The following is a 19,219-nucleotide window of genomic DNA, read 5'->3' as shown; positions in this document are numbered from 1 at the left end:
TACCTGTTGCAATGCGGGTTGCTAATCGTCGCACCGAAATTTCCTAGGGCGCGAACTAGGTCGCGCCTCTGTATATGTTGGTCGATGCTACATCACAACAAACTGATAAGACTGTCAACAAACAAACATGCGTCAGTTATGTTTTGTACATGCGGTTCTCTTAATTTTTCTCACAATCCTGTACTTTTCACGTGCTAAGAATGTTCTAATGATAGTTGTGGACGACCTCCGTCCTGCGTTGGGTAGCTACCTTGATGAAGATGCCTACACCCCTAACATTGATAGTTTTAGTCACGATAGCTTGATTTTTCAGCATGCGTATGCCCAGGTATATTATAGCCATTCCTCTCCACATATATGATCAATAAGTAAGTCTTAACTCTCATTACATCTTGAAATAGATATAGCTGTTTTGATTTGGTGAGTTCACCTCTTTTCCAAAATTTATTCACTGCATAAAATGTTCCACAACAAGCTTGGTCATAACTTGTCGGAAACTAGCAATATATCCCCCAACCATTTGATAACGATTCATGAGGTGGCTTACATACCTACCTATGGACGTATTTATATCAAACGGAACTAAGCGCCATAGGGAGAGCAAGGAAGAGGGGGGCTTGGATTGGTGGTTATTGTGGAACGTGATGCTAGTCTTTCCTACACTCGCAATGCTTTTCCATGGCCCTTAGTTCCGCTTGACAGAACGCGCTTTTGGGATTCTGAAATCCTTAAAAAGAACTCAATTTGGCACTTGGTTCTGTTTAACGGATGTAGTCAACATTTACCTACAATTAGTTAAAGCAGTTACAATTGGACAGCGTCAAACCCAAAGGAACCAAGCCATATCAGTTATTACCAATTTTAACTGGGCAATTTAAGTTTTTACATGAAAACGATTTTTTGGATTTTCAAGCAAGTTCCAGTGTATTTACTCCATAGTGCAAAGCAATAATCTCAAAATTTCCAAAGAAATCTGCACAAACGTTCTCTCGTCAACAGTCAAATTGCCCAGTTAAATTTAGCGATCCGCTGATGTGGCTTGGTTCCTCTGTGTTAAACGCTGCCCAATTGTGATCTCATCCAGAGTGTCTTTCAGTGAATCCCAACGTATTTATTCTCAGGGATTTTGAAGGCGCCAGGCCTTACTGCCTCCCATCAGGACTCTGAAATAGTGGCCACAGTCCGGGTTCTGCCTTATTATTTCCTTACAAACTGAATCAAGAACTTTTACCGAAAACAAACATGATATATGCTTGACATGGTCACTCTTCTGTTAATTTTATTGTTCCACCTCCCACCGTATTTGTTCCACTGAAGTTGACTTCAAGCTGCAATTTGTGGTCTTTGTAATGTTGGTAGGATGTGTCCTGTAGCTTTCTGCAACGTAAAGCTACACCAAATTTCACTGAAGGTGAATTGTTTTTTTAAAAAAGTCCAAGTTTTCTTGATGGCTTTATCTAGTAATGTTTTGTTTGATTCCCTTTGTATTGCAAGATCAGACTTCTGCCCTATATATGTGCCACCGAGTACTTAACCGCCACCCTAAGGAAGAGCGCTGTTTGGACAGTCGCACATTGCCAAATTTTTCCCCTTAAAATATATATTTTTAAGAAAAATTATGTACTTATATTTCTTCCTGAAATTTTCAGTTATCTTAGATCTCACTGAGAGGAAGAATCCCTGAAGAATTGGACGGAAAATATTTGCAAGGTTTCCTAAGTATTTGTGTTTTATAAACGGAACTTTGGCTAAGTACAAAGATTTATGCGGCATCCTTCCTTATCATGACAGTCAACATCTCCTTGAGCGCCCTCTTATGACTTACAATTTGCTTTCTATGTTTCAGCAAGCTCTATGTGCGCCAAGTCGAAATTCTTTTTTAACAAGCAGGCGACCGGATACTTTACATTTGTACGATTTTTACAATTATTGGAGATCCTCTGTTTTCAATTTTACAACACTCCCTCAGTATTTCAAGGAAAATAACTATTGCACTGCCTCTATCGGAAAAATATTTCACCCAGGTGTGACGCCAAGGATCCAAGTACATTGCTAAGTCGGTATGCATGATTTGAAAAGGTTTTTTGTCTTCAGCTAGTCTTCAATCTTTCACTTCCTCGCAAAGCAATTATTCTTATTGTCAGAATCATAATGTAATTTTGTCATATTGAATGATCAGCATCTGGTTGAACATAAAAGACTATTATTTTCTACTTTTTTAACCTTACTTTTTGCTTTATAACTGCTCAATAACTATTTCAGAAACTTTTGTAATCAAGAGATAATCCTAACAACCAGTAATAAATGAGCATTTTTTTTTTTTTTTTTTCGGTCACTGACGCAACATTTTGACTCTTGAAAGTGCCATGAAGGGTTGATTATTCGGAGCAAAAAGTGTAAAAAAATCCTTTAGTAAACCCATGCAAGAAGGATCCCCTTTTTCTCCTCAGAGTTTCACACAAAAAGGTGAACCACAGAAAGAGCTGAACTGAATAATAGAGCGTCACAGACATTACAAATTTTCGATGTGCATTTTTGAGAAACTATTTTGAAATCCAATTTTCTCATTAAATCGTGAGCCTAATGAAATTGTACGTGGGTTATCCAATGGGTACATGGGTTTAACCCTCATTCATGTTAAGTGAACTATCTTTATTACAATTTTGAAAGTTATTTCTGTTTTTCTGTTGGCTCAGGCATTACATCATCCGTCTCTTCAATAATATTGTCTCCACGAAAGTAATGTTCTTACTCAAAAATAATAATTTTCAAATATCCTCCTTGGTATTGTCTGTCATTCCTGATACGCACTAAGAAAAGGAATAACTTATTTTACCGTGAAAATAGATTTTTGACAAAGATATGTCTTTTTCATCCTAAATTCCATCTCTGAAAAAATTCTCCAAATATGCGTTGCATGTTGGTGAATAGGATACACATTGTGTCAGTAGTTATGTTTTAATCAGAACAATGCGATTTCTGTTCCGTGCTTTTTTCGTAATCTGGTTATGATTTTTCATAGTCCGGTGACTTTTCATGACAAAACAGAATTTACTGAAATCAGAGCTTTTCAGTAGAAGCTAGTACAAAATTTACAATGAAAGGTCGTGATGAATATTGACAAGAGTGTCAATCTATTCCTCTGGAATTTACAAACTTCATTTGTACTGGTAAAAGCCCTCTATGGCACAGTAGCATATTGATGACGAAATTACCAAATCACATATTTCGGTTTAAGATGTTGTGAATCTCCTGTCTTTCACATATTTTAAGAAGGCCTGATCATTGTTTTTTTCACAAAAGTTCATTTGATTTCTTGTTATTCTTCTCAGAATATTCTCTGAAAATTTGGTACAAAAATGTTGACCAATATTCATCAGAAGAAGTGAATGTGAGCTGAAATTCTTGAACAGCAAAATCAAGATCCGTAGTTTGGTAGTTTCAATATTCCGTTATACTTTCTGTAACCAGAGTAATTGCCTCTTTTATCCTGTAGTTTTTTTCTTTTTTTTTCGTTTTTGCAGAATTTAGTAGGTATCAGCTGCAATCAGAGACAAGAGACCCTCCACTAGTATCTTGGCCATTGTGGAAGCTTTTACTTTCGGGACTTCAGCATTCTACTGTTGACTTACCTACATGGTTGATGTTCAACAACGTGTTGGCAGTTTTGTTTTATAAACAAGCCGAAAATGGCCGACGTTTGGGAAACTTGTTTGGCTCATGACGTCGTCCGAAACTCATCATCGACCATGTAGGTGAGTCAAAAGCCGAAACTAGGGTGATGACTGTTGCTCCCTAGTAATAATTGTCCATAAGGAATTGTCGAAACCCCGAAAGTAAAAGCTTCCACCTATCGCCAAGAGGCCAGTGGAGGGTCTCTTGTCTCTGGCTGCAATCAATCCTCTGGCCTTTTCAAAATGGAATAATTTACGAGGGTTTATCTTTGGTTTTAGGTGTTTCCAGCAACTTTAGTGACGACCAGCCATACAGTTGGACTGACTCTCCCTATCATGCACCAACTGAAAAATACAAAAATGCCAAAGTGTGTCATTCACAGTCTGGTAAAAAACTCGGGAAGAATTTGGTATGTCCCGTGAGAGTTTCGAAGCAACCTGGTGGTACTTTGCCAGATTTGGAATTATTGAATGAGGCCAAGAACTTCTTGCATAGTCATGACAAATCCAAGAAGTTTTTCTTGGCTGTCGGATTCCATAAACCACATATTCCATTGAAATATCCACATGAATATTTGCGTAAGAAAATATTTGCTTGTAATTTTAAACTTCAACCTCCAACCAAATTTGGTTTGGAATTTCAAATTCTTTTATTTCTGCACAATTCAATTCAGTTTTTTGTGAATGCTTAAATTAATGATGCCACTTTTTGGCTTTTGACTTGACTGAGTTTCTTTATCCTACAGTCAACTTAGCAGAAAACTTTAGCATGTGACCTGCTCAGCAAAAAATGGTCGCAAAAAAGTTGTCTCAACGTTACTGCCAAAATTTAAGTTGCAGCGACGCTTTTGCAAACATATTTCAGTGTTATTTTTGGCAGTTCCGAAGTGGGAACACCTTTTTTGAGTATGGCTAAGAGCATAATGTGATCTACCGTGAAAAATTTTATTGGTAAGTAAGTATTGAAAACCTCCATAACTCAGAAATTGGATATTTCTTTGAATCATGTCATTTTCTCCATTTATTTTTTAGGTTTTCATCCCTTTGACAATGTGTCAGTCCCCGCCCTGAGACAGAAGCCAATCGATTTACCATCAGTAGCATGGAACCCATGGACAGATGTTCGAGACAGAGATGATATCAAAGCCTTAAATGTTTCATTCCCTTACGGACGAATGAAAGGTACATTAAGTGAAATTAGTATTTCTCAAGTATAAGTGTAACTTGCATAGTAATGAATTGAGTCTCCTGGTTAACTTGCGGTGCGAAGGAAGAATGCTGAATGAGCCTTCAAATGCCGTCACATTTTCTTTGATAAAGTATTAATATTCAGGGAATGTATTGAATATTTTCTTCCAATTTTTTAGAGAATCTTATTCACAATTAAATCTAAAATATCTAAAAATCTGAAGGAAAAATTTTCGTAACTTTCCTCTTGAATGAGTTGGTATTGTAATTTGACAATACTTGAATGTTGATGTGGAAGTTTGTCTATTTTTGGTGGCTCACTAACGAAGCAGAAACACTCGTAAGTATAAAAAGACCCTTATTTGAGAGAATTCTTGACATGCATAGAAAATGTTCCTTGTCTAGGTGCAAAACATGTTCAGTTCTTACAATAATTGTACTTATCGTAAAGCCAGAAAATTAAAAGCAACTGAAATCTTATTACTTTTGATAGTTTCTACAGTTAAGTGGAAAATTCATTGCATAAGTATAATATCAATGCCCAAATGTTAAAAAATACGTAACCTGATTTCAATGCTGTAAAATCTCTGATTATGTGTTATTTTCTTCAAGAACTAATCAAAATGTTTTTCATGTAATTAGTTTTAGAATGAGTGAAGGGAATTCATAGAAAATTTAAATGGAAATTATTGGTTGGTTTTCTTTTAAAAATTTGAAAAGGGGAGGAGAGATTTACAAAGTAGAAATCAGGGACACACATTTTCTCACTTCAGCCATTGATATTCTGGACTTTATCAAAACTGGATTAGATTTTAAATCGTCAAACAAAAACATTTCAATGTTTTTTTTTCTAAAAGCATCAATTCATTCTCATACTTTTCAGCCAACGTCTTGAACGCTACCTAACAATAACTCATTGAAATGAAAAACAGAGCGTAATTAAAACAAAACCAAGTCAACAAAGTGTGCCTTTTACACTATATTTTTCTATTTCAAGATTTTTTATTATAATAGTTAGTTCAACAGTTTTTGGCAGGCTTAGGGGTTTTAACAATTGTGTTATTTGGGAAATAATAGGTTATTCTTCTATAATTAATATCTGCTGAATTCTTTATAGATTAAGAATTAAGAAAAAAGAAACCGATAAAAAAAAATTAAGAGCGCCATGAAATTTAAAAACTAACCTGCTTCAAGGCGTCTCCGGCCCTTCCTTAAATCCAAACTCTAATCGATGGTTCTCACATCTTAAGTAGAGCAACTGAATTCACGGTGCCTATTATTCAAGTTTATCTTGTTAGTTTTAATTTATCATCATTCAATTTGTTCTTTAGTTCCAACCATAGCTCGTCTCAAATAACTTGTTCTGTTTCGCTATATGCGTCAAATAGGGAATTCCGTATCCCAGGCAGTGTAAAAAAGGACAAATTATCTGAAATGCGCCCTAAAAATCGAATGTTGTTTCAACCTCATTATGAGAAGTTGCCTAGCCACAAATGAACAGGCTATTAAGTTTGAATCATGTTTTATGATTCTTTCATTCATTTTTTTTATTTCTCATTTCTCTCTAATTTGTTATATAATTTCTCTATTTCTATTTCTTCTTTATAATATTCTATTTCTCTCCAGATAAATGGGTACGCCTTATACGGCAGAGTTATTTCGCCGCTGTATCATACATAGATGACCTGATTGGACACTTACTGAGCTCTTTGTCTGCAAGTGGTCTTGAGAAAGACACAATTGTTCTTCTAACTAGTGATCATGGTGAGTAACCTTAACATGAGTACTCGGGGGAAAAGAGAATTGATTCAAAATTAGCCTTAGCATTTGATCGTATTCAACATAAACATTTTTTCTTATGGAACATTGCACAAACTCCTGTAAGAGGAAAAATTTCAATTAAATTCTGTCTTGAAAGAAAGAGATCTGAAACTATGACTACATAATTTACTGACTTTTAACCAAGGATAGGTATCTTTGAATTTTTGAAAACACTTTGTAAGGAACTTTTCAGACTTGTAATTATTTCATAACCCGCTCTACCTACACCCATATTTACCCTTTTCCATGTTAGAAATTTCCTTTAAAATTGTAGGAATGTAATTACTTCTAGTGTCAATTTTACAATGCGTTATAAATTGGGAAATTTGTTTTAGGTGTATCAATTGTGCAAAATTTTCTCTTTTTAGTTGCAAGAAAATTAGGTATAAAGAGTCATAATTAATTTATTGAAAAAAAAAATGTGCAGTCATTTTCGCGGACCCAACAACAAATGAATAATGCACAGAAACCGGGGGGGGGGGGGGGGGGTGATTGTTAAAATTGGTAGACAAAGCTATATACAAAGAAGACAAAAGTGATATGGAGGGATCCTATTGGTGGAAGTAGGTGGTTGCAATGGACAAAGGAGGTATGTAATAGACTAACTAAAGGCAACCCACAAAAGAACCTACAGTCGTTTCATCATTTTCTTCCTTAGTCTATAAGAACCCCCCATTTCAACCAGTGGGATCCCTCCATACTCCATATGTCTTCATTGTCTACAGCTTTGTCTAACATTTAGCCAAACAGCCCCAATAACAATCAGCCTGCAGATTGGAACAGCAAAGAGGAATTCAGCTATTTTTGGACTGTTTTATTGAAGTTATTTTTGCATTATTTTTTAACCAAGTCGAAATCAGCTGCATTACTCCTGCTTTGTTACATTTCTATGCTCATCAAAACGAGTTTTGTTCGAAAAAAAAAAAATCTGCGCTTTCTGTGATTTCAATAATTTTTCTTGGCTCAAATCTTAATCACTTTTTTTCTGCCTGTATTCCTTAGTTGTAGTTAAAAGAGTAAGATTTTTAGATTAACTTGGAAGTATCTTTCACAGGTTGGTCATTGGGCGAGCATGGAGAATGGTCAAAGTACAGCAACTTTGAGAGGGCTGTCCGTGTACCGTTCATCCTAAAGATCCCCGGGAAGACAGATGGAAGCGATCCCTACACGAATTCCTTCTCATATGTAGATGAACTCATTGAACTGGTCGATATTTTCCCAACCCTTGTTGATTTAGTTGGCCTGAAACCTCTGCCCCTGTGCCCAGTAGATTCTAGGACGGTTGAACTTTGCTCAGAGGGAATTAGCTTGGTGCCCCTGATAAACCAGTACACTTCACATCAAAGGACAAAGATCCCATGGAAAACAGGTGTGTTCAGTCAATACCCGCGTCCAGGCCTGTACCCCTCAATGAAACCTAACAGCGACAAACCTCACAACAACCAGATCAAAATAATGGGATACTCTTTAAGGACAGAAGTCTTCCGATACACAGAGTGGCTTCAGTTCAATCCAATAACTTTCAAGGCCAACTGGAGTGCAGTCGAAGCAGTGGAACTTTACCATCATGGTATTGATCCAGAGGAAAATATGAATTTATCAGTTCGACCAGGATTTGAAAAAATCTGTGCTGAGCTGAGGAAACAGCTTAGAGCAGGGTGGACAGGTAATTTACCGTCTCATATCTCCCTTTGAAAGTTGGTTAAATTTTTCCCCGTTTTGTTTTGTGTGTGCATTGTGCACCATCACTAACTTTTTAATCATCCAACTGTGAAAACTTGAAATACAATTATATTGTTGATGTTCAGCATGCGAATTAATTTAACATCAGATGTTAGTCATACCTGTGTCAAAAATTGTTGATCAAAAAATAAAAAAAATTAGAAAATGACCTCAAGACACTCTAGCACGTGGTTTGAATGGTTATGTAAAGTGCCTGCTTGATTTTGACACTTTTTCAAAGGCCTTGAAAGGCCAAGTTTAACCATCAACATCTTTCACTTCAATCATTTAAAATTGTTCAGTCGCTGTATTCTTGGAGGCTCAATCAGTAAATTGTTTTTGATTCTATATTAAAAAACCCAGAGTGTTAAAGTTGCAACGTCAAGTTTATAAATATATTTTTGACCAAGCATGGGGAAAGTGAAAGTCACTGCTTTGAGGAGTTAATTTTTTGTCTTTTGCCAAAGGAGCTCCCAAAAATCGACTTTTTTGACACAATATTTTTGAGTTTATTAGACATTGATTTTTACTAGGAACGGACAATTGATAAATTGACCTGAGTGATGTTGGCCTTTCATTCCAAGTCATCTTTTCGCATACCTGGTCACATGTTTATTTTATACTCATTGTCAGTAAGGATATTTTTCAAAGCTCTCAAAACTGAAACATGTGGACACAAGAGGGAAATTTAATGGTAAACATTTGATCTTTCTTTTTTATAAAAAAAAAAGAAGGAAAAAACTGAAATAAAGTCTCGTTCACATTCAACTTGTTCTTGATTATTTATTGTCTGTGGCTGAAAGATTATTCATCGATAATGTTCCTTGTAAATTTGTGTTTAACATTTTCCATTTTTGTTTTATGCATCATCATCACTAAAAAAGTTATAATTCTTTTCACACATGAAACAAACAGAACTATTTTATGTTTTTAACGACCAATATCCCTGAAACTACTTTCGTATTCTTCATGTGAAAGTGCAGACAAACACCCTCAAAGCAAAACCTGCTACTTCCTCATGTGAAAGGAGGATAGTATCCATCTAAAAAAGGGCTAAAATGGTAGAGGAGGGGCTTCTGGAAATTTACTTGTTTTGAGGCAGATACCTGAATGGAAGAGTGCAAACTCAGAAAAATGATCACTGAAAGCACGGAAAAAAGTCGTTCCGCTTCATTAAGTGTGATGGTAAAGAGAGAAAAGAACGTATCAATCCAAGTTCTTTCCATGGCGCCTTGGACCGGCAAAACTGGCACTAGCTGGAACCCTTTTTCTCCTAAAGGTTCAGTGAGGGTCGATCTGAGTCTAGTTTCAATGTGAAGCTACCTAAGTATCTGGAGGGTTCTAAATGACTCCTGATAAAAATAGAAGTAGAGGGTTTTGTTCAAAAGAAAAGGGCTTTCATTACTTGAACATAAGTCGGAATGGGTCAGTTGTACTAGTCGCAGAATCGTGTTTTGATGCTTGATTTTTGTAGATTAGCCGAAAATAATAAGATCTGTCCAAACAGCAGCTTCCTTTGTTCAATATTAACCGAGATGTCGCACTTTGAAAAAATCAGTTTATGACGTCATCCACCGCGGTGGTGCATACCATGGTTTCTTCCACCTTGGTTTTGTCCGTGTTTCACATCAAGGAGCCAGGGCCAATCCGTGTACTTACCACTGTTTAATGAAACTAAGGTGGAGGAAACCATGGCACCAGTACCGCGGTGGATGACATCATAAACCAAACTCCTCAAAGTGCGATGTCTCGTTTAATATTAAGTGTAGAGAAAGTTGATGTTCGGAAGGATCTTTATTTCTGGTCCAATCTACAAGAATCAATCATCAAAACACGATTCTCAGATCAGCGCAACTGACCCATTCAAAGTTCTTTTGAACAAAATAAATGAAGGATCAAGTAGAAAAAATCAAAATATTCCATGCTAAACAATATTTATTACAAAATCGGTTGACTATAAAACTAATGGCATAAAAAACATAAAATGTTACAGTATACAACAATTTGGATGAAACAACTATTCTGAGAAAATTTGAAATTACAAATAAATGCGTGCAAGAATTCGTGCAAAAATGTTTTTCACTTTTATAAGGTTCCAGCTACTAAATTCGAAAATGCCTTTTCACAACCTTAAAGGTAAATTTTAAATTTTTGGGAGTCGACAGCCAAGCTCCAAGTTTTAGTTCAACAGCATGAGAGTGGGAAATCTCCGTTTTAAATGAATGGCCGATCGGTTTAATGGCAGGGTAACTTGCACTTATATCTACAACAAATTACAATTAACAACATTCAATTTTGAAAAAAATTGATCGCAATAAATTTAATTTGTACTAAAACTAAGTTTAACTTATATACATCAGTTCAACGAATAAACAACTACATATTCAAAAAGGAGTACTTCATGCTGATAATGAAGTTTATGATAAAATTCGGACAAACTTTGAGTATTGTTTTAAAGTAAAATGTATTATAAGGACTAATGTAAGCGTAAGATTTTTAACACAGCATATATTCCAATTGGAACCATCAGCCTTAAAAAAAAGTGTGTTGTATCAGATATTCAATTGGGTAGTACTTTTTACGTACTTGAAATTTTGATTACCAAAAAATGTAATGCTTCACGCTCTGACAAGTCTAATGAACAACTCAGAAATATAAAATTTTAAGAGATTAAGTTGGTTTGAAAGACATTGGTACAACTAGTTACAGCTAAGGAGGGAGTACAGCGACACACCTCTTTGAAAGACTCACTAAAATTTACATCACATTAATAATTAATAATTAACGAGGAAAATTTGTTTACAGCTGCCTACTGTTTTCTTCCTTTTTTTTTACTCTTTTTCATTGGTAAATTCAAAGATGCTGTGAGTAACATCCATTATCCTTAACTAAAATTTTAAGTTCTTGGAATATTATATCGATTTTAAAACAAAAGGCATATTTCGTTGCTTCCTCAATTTCTGTTGAGAAAGCGATGGAAAAGGATGTGAGAAGAAGTGAGAACAAGGGTAAATATTGAAGACAACCTTAACAGAGAGCTTATAATTTTGATATATGCTTTTTCATTCTCTCATGCAACTCTCTTCGTAATACTCTTTCCCAAAATCAGAAGGCCTCATACAGTTCCTTTTCCATGATGACAATGATTTGCACTCAGTCTTGAATTACAAAGGAATTAAATACAAAAATACAGTGAAAGCTTGTACACCGTAGAAAGTTTTGACTTAAACCTTGATCGACATTCCCACGATTTCGTCTGAAACGTATTTTTTCACTTGGTTTTTGAAGAAGCATCAACAAAAACTCCATCTTCTGAGAGATTTAGTCGTAACAAACTTTCATTGTACATCTATTTATGGCTTTGTTCTACTGTTGTTTACTTTAAATTTTACAGCAAGTATCCGAAAGACTAGCATTTCATAAAAAACTTTCTTTTAATATTATTTGCCCAATACTATTGAATGACAGTCAAAGCTCATAAAATGCAACAAGAATTGTTGTTCTTCATTAATTTATTATTTTTCAAAGTTGCTTCTCCGCTGTTCTTATCTTTGAATGCAAATATTGCGACCATCGATCTGCTTTTGGCCAAATTACACAGAAGAATAGATAATCTAGATGGAACACTTTTTGCAACAACATAAATGACACATGGATTGCAAAGAAAAATGGTAAATAATATCATGAACACAATTAATTAATTGTAAAATTTAGTAAGAGATCATTTTTATGAAAGCTTTTTCAGAATGAATGTTCTCCCAAAATTAAATTATGATTTAAGTTTAGTGATTAAAAACACTTTGATCAGGTAGAAAATGAGTAAAAAGAAAATATGAAAGCTTCCTCAGGGCCCAGGCTTTCAAGCTTCCGAAGAGGCAGAATCGAATGAGGTTGTAAAATTTTCACTAAAATTTTCATCCATCGCATTGGTGTTGAACGACAGCTGTTTCTTGCCAACATTTTTTTCTAATACTAATACTTTTGACATGCATCATACAGCAAACTTTTCCAATTCCATGCTTTGGAAAATTTAATAATTTGAGAAAAATCATAACACTTGCACAAAAAGTTTACAAAAATGTCCGGAGTCAAAGGTTCTAAAATTGACACATACTACTTGGTCCTGTAAAAAGTAGTCTGGGAACAGAATAGATCAATTATTAAATCAGAACACAAATTTCTGGGTCCAAAAATATACACTGAATAATGTAGTGTATTAAAAATACATTCAGAAAATAATAAATAAAGAGCTTGCAAAATATTATATAAACGAGGAAAGAGAAAATAATTTGCATTTTGAGAACCCTAAGGCGTGTACAATAAAAAGGAATGAACTGTAAGTGCCCTCTTTTGATAGTGAGTAATCGAAATTGCCGCAACTGGCAGTTAACTGATGTTGGGACTTGGCGAAAAATTAAAGGCAGGACAGAAAAAGCAGAGTGAAAAAACTTCTGCACACATAGTAAACTATTAAATATGTTAGCTCTCTATATTATCCACATTCAAAATTCGTGCCGAGTTCTAACATCAGAGTTCCGCTTCTTTCAGAGGAGGTTCACTTCTTCCCATATGTAACCCTGTTCAAAACCTCTGCTTGAAGTAACAAATGAAAGCAAAGAATTTTGTGAGAGGATACATTTTTCAGACACAGCACTTGAAGCACACAAGTCTGTGAGGGGGATGCAATTGTATGGATATCTTTTGACAAATTGATAGACATAAGCCGCTTCCCGTCATTAACCTGCGCAACCTTAAGGGCCATACCTTTCTCGTTGTCATAGTAAAGTAAAAATATGATTCAAAAGGAGTACTATACATTCCATAAAATCCTTAAAATTATATCGATTCTACTCAGTATGCATACAACAGTGTATTCCACAAACTTTGATAAATTTCATAGCCATTACTGGAGCCATTTACCAAAAAAAATATAGTGTTTTCAGAGCAGTTTGATAATTACTAAGTCTGCAGAGTACTATCATTAATTTTAAAGCCTACAAATATTTTTTCCATTATGATAACGGATGGCGTTACATAGAAGTTGACTTGAAAGGTATTGATTCTATAATAAAAAATTTAACAAAACATGCAGGGAAAAAAAAGGATTTTGCTGCAACAGTTTTTGACAGATGCCACACTTTCCATGCATATGACTATCTATATCTCAAAGGAACTTGAATATCAGCAAATAAAATGTTGTTGTTATCAAAGAACTCCAAGATTTCTGGGCCAATGACAAGAACACACTCTAACATACTTAGGACATCAGCCTCAGCTCTGTGGCCTACAGGTGTCGAGCCTCTTAACTTCTTGTACACGTCTTCAAGCCTATACGAAGCGGGTTCTGTAAATGGGAACAGGTCCTTTCGCACTTTGACAGGTGTAAGGATTGCAGGCTCGCCACTAGCGTTTCCTTGACTCTCTGAGTCGGTTTCATCCAGGTCCAGGAAAATAATCTCAGGAGACTTCTTTTCTTCTTCCCGAGGTCTTTTTGGTGTTTCTCGCACGGGTTTACTCCACGAGAGTTGGGAACAATTCTCCCGCAAATCTGATGGTGCTGCAATTTGCGAGAGAAATTCCTGTGCTTCTGCTTCTGCAACAATAGCATCAAGGTCCATCTGTGCAAGAGCTTCATCCTCACTGTCATGTCCCCAATCAAGAAGAGTTGTTTCTGGAACTTTAGAAGTTCCTGCAGCATTGGACTCTACTGCTGCATTTGTCACTGTTACACCATTTGGTACTCTGGCTTCTTGTCTTTCTTTGATGGCAGCTCCATTTTGATCAGATAAATTGTCACATCCAACCGTTGATTTTTGAGTACTAGTTTTGAGGGGACTTGCGTCTGTCAAAGGGACTCCGTTTTGGCTGAGAGTCTCGACGACTGAGAGTTCAGCTTTCATCTTCCAATCTTTAAACACTTTCCTAAATCCAGGGAGAGTGTCGGAGCACCTAAGATGCTCGGGCATATCCTGCAAAAATAAAATTGAAATTACTACAGAGAAAGTGAAATTAGTGAAAGTGAACCTTGATATTATTAAGTTACAATAGGTATAATAAAAAGGCTAGAAGTAATGATTCCAATCTCCTTTCAGAAAATGCCTTTGGAGGGTCAGGAATAGCTGTGCTACGATTACACTCTTATGCTGTTCTGGGCAAAATACAGGTGATTAGAAATTCTACACCTCCGACCCCCTTGTGAAGTTGAAAACAGTTGCACTTGGCGATTTAAGATTTTGGGTAAATTCTTCAATCAATAAGGGATACTTTTTACCATATTCAAAATTTTTGAAGCCCCTAAGGGGCAGGCCTGAAACTAGTTTTATTGCAAGGCAACCCTCCTTCAGTGATAAAGTGTTTGAAAGGTGATCAAATTTGGTGAAGTTTTGTAAAAACGTTCAAATCGATAGCTTAATTTTTGAGTGAGTTATGACTGTTAAAGATTTTAAATATGTAAATTTAGCAAATTTAATAATTCGTTGATGCCATTTTAACACTTGCATTGAGAGAAATGGTGGGTTCAAGATAACCAGTAGGATGATTGATTCCGTAAAAAATTACAACTTCCATGTGAAACAAATTTTTAGGGGGAACAATCGCTAGATTTCTATGATTATCATTTCGATTGAAAATGCTTTCAACTCTTGATGCTTGGCAAAAATTTCATCCAAAAAAACCATTGACTCCTGTTAGATGATTTCTCATCCTTGGTACTCTGACTGCTGCTGACTGACTTCTGACAGACTTTATACCTACATCTCTGAAGTAGAGATGACATGAGTTTAATGGGGACAAATAAAGTCTGAATCGAGGAAAAGAGGTTGGAAATTATTTTATTCCTTAATAAGACTCAATGTTATGTGCAAAGCTCATTAATTACTTCCATGTTCCAAATATTTTTTCTCAACTTTGAATTTAAATTAGGAGAAAATTTTTCGACTAGTTGCATTCAAAACTACTCCTAACCAATTTTTTTTCAATTGCGGCTTGGTGCATTTCCGTTAAACTCAATCCAAATGGATCGCATTATGTAGAAAGGAACCAAGCCACACCAGCTATTGCCAAATTTAACTGGGCAATTTAATTTTTTACATGGAAACGGTTGTGCGGATTTTTGTGCAAAGTTCAGTGAATTTTCTATATATTGCAAAGCAAATTCCTTAAAATTTTCAAAGGAATCTGCACAAACGTTCTTTTATAAAAAATTAAAATGCCCCGTTAATTTTGGCAATAGGTGTTGTGGCTTGGTTCCTTTCGGCTAAATGCTGTCCAAATAACAGTGGGCCGATAATTGAAATTTGGTGCTTGTCGATTGGAGAAGATGAGAATAGGGTGAAATAAAGCAATGAGATTGGTCCGTTGCAAAGGAAGATGATACCTTCCTCTTTGTTGTGCATTAATTGGTCCTAAAAACCGAACAGGTGTCGGCCACTTATCTAGCCCAATAAAGGAAGGGGAAACATCACTGTCTGATGTAACCAACCAAAGGCTTTAGGTAACTTCCCTTAGTTTTTTTTGTGTCCAAACTACATAATCAGGATTTCAACAGACAGTTTTCTTGAGTGCAAAAAAAGCTCTGAAGAGAAACTATAGAGTTCCAAACGTTTACAGTTTTCTTTTATTTCCACTGATACAACCGTCAGTATAAAAAAATTGAACCAACGAGCATCGCATTTTATCCCTTCAAATTATGTATCTAGATATGAGTCCAGCCAATATCAAGTTTTAACTGGAAAAATTCATCTACAAACCTGTTACATTATATTTATTTACTCTAGAATGTGGTGCTTTAAATGAATCAGGAAATACTTTGACCTACAGAACAAAAAATAAAGATCTCTTCATGAAGAGGTTCCAAGAGGTTAATCTCAAAATCACTGTACCTTGTTGACTTTCAGCAGGGCATTCTTTAAGACAGGGAAGTCAAATTTATGCCCATTATGAGCAACCAAGCAAACAGGCTTCGGCAACAAATCAATGAATGTCTGAATCATCGTTCCAGTTTGCTCATTGAAGACAGGGTATTCTTGTAACAGCTCATTTGAAAGTCCTGAAAATAAACCCAACATTTAGATTTGATTTTAATAGAATTCCTGACAAAATGAGGAATTAGAAAAACACTTACAAAGCGGAAATTTACAAGAACTAGAAGGACAGTTCAATTAGAAGTGATAGGAAGTGAGTTGTTCAAACCTCAAACTGCCTGTGCTAATCCCTCAATTTGTGCGTGACTTGGAAATACCCATGTGCGTCTGAGTACTGATAAAAGCCCAAAATAGCTTTGCCACTCAAAACATATAATTCCCAGATTTCATCTCTCTTATTTTGAGGGTTACAAGGGTGAACTAAAACATCCAGATGACAGACTTACAAATGTTCTTTTATTATCATTTTCAACCACCATGAATTTTAGCCGGTAAATCTTTTGAGCGCTGGGTAAAAAATCGTGAGTTGCCGAAAAATTTTAAGTTTACAAAGTGCATTGCATTCTGCAAAGAACGGTCAGAAGTTGAAGTTCATTTCTTAACCTCCATAGAGCGCCTCTTCCATGACTGAATGCATACCTTAGCGACCAAGCTACAGCATGGATTTTAAATTGCAACCTCATCTATCTCATCAGGACTACCTTATGGTCAACTCCCAAAAGGTTAACTTAACGAATCATTTGCAGCCTTGGCGATAAACAATTTATCAATGGCTGAACTTTAACACTGTACATCTCCTTTTCCACAGGGGTGCAGAGTGTTCCCGAACTGGCGATCTGCATTTCCAGGTGAACGGTGTACACTCCGGCAGTAGCAGCACTGATTTTCAGTCAGATTTACTTCAATTGTGCTTATTTTCCGTCAAATTTACTTCGAATGCGCTAAGTAATAGTGCGTAGGGAAAATTTGCATTTTGCTGGTGAAAGCGTAAAGTAATGAACTTTCTGCACTCCTGCTTTTCCAACATTCCATAGAGGAGTCATCAGATAAGTTGACATTTGTTTAAATTCGATTTGCAGACACAAACGAATTTACGCCTCCGCACAAAGGATCGTTTACTACGATCCACCTTAAAAACATTTGTCTCATGATCGTAACGTAAAAAACTACTTATCAGTTATTAATTGCAACATTTATGTGGTTGTGATTTCTGTGTGGCTAAAAATTAAAATGTCACAAGGTTTGAAAGTATTAAAGCACCTATCCAAGCTTGTGTTCTCCCTTATACGAGAGTTTGATGTTTTCATGTGGATAGCAGTAACGTGAAAACACCTGAAAATCGAAAGTAAACAAATGTCAACTTATTTGATGACACCTCTAACCTCTAGTCGTACTTTCCTTGTAATTCAGAAATTAATTAGCGTTGTTTCATAACAATTTCTGTGACTTTTTCCTCTACTTGCGGGACAAATTAAGTAAGAGAATTTAACGCAATCAGATAGCGACTTTCCAAACATTGAATTAAAAAGAGGTGGAAGTTTTGAGACACTCCAATTAAACTTTACACTGAGTTTCCAAGTTTAGCCGTATGCATCTGAAGATGACCATCCTGACTAACAGTTGATAACGCTACCATGGTACCATAGCCCGTTTTGGATGACTTGTCCTTTTCCGCTGTATGCACTGCAGCGCGTACAATGAGAAAGGACAAGTTATCTGAAACAAACTCTATCAACCCTACACAGATAATAAGCAAGCGATACATAGGATTCCTTAGGTGGAACTGGGGAATGAAAAGATTGGACAAATATCGCAGCAGAAGATGGCACAATTCAACAAATATATAGGTTTGTGCAATTGATGGGTCGACTGATGATTGCTGCATTCAGGTTGATGCGACTTTTGTTGGATCTTTTCTTTCCCCAGTTCTAAACAGGAGAATGAGCTAAATGAGAGTCAGTGTGAAATCACCCTACATAGAAGTAGTATAGATAAAGGAACAGGCAAACTGCCTATTTACTTGACTCCGGAGTCAACCAGCAGCCTGATTATTAAAGCTACATCCTCAGGACAAGACTAGACATTAATCAATTGACAAATCGTCGCTCCCCTGACATAAGGGCGTATCTCTATGTCTGAGTGAGTCCTTGAAAGCATTGAGTTGTATGGAGAGCAGGGCTCATGTAGAAATTGAGATACGCCCTCACGTTAGAGGGACAACGAAATAAGCAAACTCAAACGAAAGCTTGAATATACTTGTCTTTTAGTTACCTGTTATATCTGCAGCTGTTGGATGAATTGACGCTTCTGGAGCCATACAGATTGAGAGCTTGTTTAACACTCGTGGAGCAGAAAATTCTTGCTTTAGGTGGGCATCAGCGATGTGCTCTCGTAGAACAGCAATCATGCAGATTTCCGTAATTCTGGGTCTGTAGAGATCATGCGTCTCAAGATCGATGAAGACAAAGCATTTGGACTCCTTGCCATTCATCATGATGGTTAGGAAACGACGAGCTACACAAATAAGACAACTTTAGAAGTAGGTAAGGTAAAACGCTTGGGAGTAAAAGAGACTCGACAGTGAGCTAGAGATGTTTGAGGTTTGAGCTTGGGGTGTACAGAAACTTACGTCGCTGGGGGATTCCGATGGTGACACTTTTGAGAATTTGTCGACTCGGGATTGCACAGCGGAATATCATGAAGACCAAAGTGATTACTGATTAATGACCCGATCACCCGAAATGGCCCGAAGTACGGAAATTTCGAGTCTTTTCGAAGAACTGATTCAACTTATTGACAATGTTTACAAACGCAACGCTGTCACGCTCTTTTGTTTGGATTGTGAGGTTGCCAGTTTAAATATTTAGCAACTCAAAATAACTACAAAAAAAA

General features: G+C 36.1%; 2 protein-coding genes across 2 annotated transcripts; one reads left to right on the top strand and one right to left on the bottom strand.

Annotated features, from left to right (window-relative positions):
• The first annotated feature begins 80 nt into the window (after nt 1-80).
• On the top strand, nt 81-13,482 carry Ids (iduronate 2-sulfatase). Its single transcript, XM_019053003.2, has 6 exons — nt 81-328; nt 1,847-2,024; nt 3,954-4,253; nt 4,707-4,856; nt 6,489-6,626; nt 7,738-13,482. The coding sequence occupies exons 1-6, from the start codon at nt 128-130 to the stop codon at nt 8,376-8,378; spliced, it is 1,608 nt and encodes a 535-aa protein (XP_018908548.2). The 5' UTR covers nt 81-127; the 3' UTR covers nt 8,379-13,482.
• On the bottom strand, nt 10,323-19,182 carry LOC109038063 (uncharacterized). The gene is made up of 4 exons (XM_019053000.2): nt 18,957-19,182; nt 18,599-18,841; nt 16,286-16,452; nt 10,323-14,374 (listed from the first exon to the last, which is right to left on the bottom strand). Exons 1-4 carry the CDS (start codon nt 19,024-19,026, stop codon nt 13,559-13,561), a joined length of 1,296 nt encoding a protein of 431 aa, XP_018908545.2. The 5' UTR covers nt 19,027-19,182; the 3' UTR covers nt 10,323-13,558.
• Nucleotides 19,183-19,219: the final 37 nt, after the last annotated feature.

The sequence above is a fragment of the Bemisia tabaci genome, chromosome 10 (assembly GCF_918797505.1).
Source record: "Bemisia tabaci chromosome 10, PGI_BMITA_v3".
NCBI lineage: Eukaryota > Metazoa > Arthropoda > Insecta > Hemiptera > Aleyrodidae > Bemisia > Bemisia tabaci.
The sequence above is the reverse complement of the archived record's forward strand: the minus strand, read 5'-3'. Positions and strand labels throughout refer to the sequence as shown.

Coding starts and splice junctions, on each gene's coding strand:
- Ids (XM_019053003.2), top strand. CDS start 128: ATGCGTCAGTTATGTTTTGTACATGCGGTTCTCTTAATTTTTCTCACA. Junction 329..1,846: donor TTCAGCATGCGTATGCCCAG/GTATATTATAGC, acceptor TCTATGTTTCAG/CAAGCTCTATGTGCGCCAAG. Junction 4,857..6,488: donor CCCTTACGGACGAATGAAAG/GTACATTAAGTG, acceptor ATTTCTCTCCAG/ATAAATGGGTACGCCTTATA.
- LOC109038063 (XM_019053000.2), bottom strand. CDS start 19,026: ATGATATTCCGCTGTGCAATCCCGAGTCGACAAATTCTCAAAAGTGTC. Junction 18,842..18,956: donor CATCGGAATCCCCCAGCGAC/GTAAGTTTCTGT, acceptor TTATTTGTGTAG/CTCGTCGTTTCCTAACCATC. Junction 16,453..18,598: donor AACAGCTGCAGATATAACAG/GTAACTAAAAGA, acceptor GTTTATTTTCAG/GACTTTCAAATGAGCTGTTA.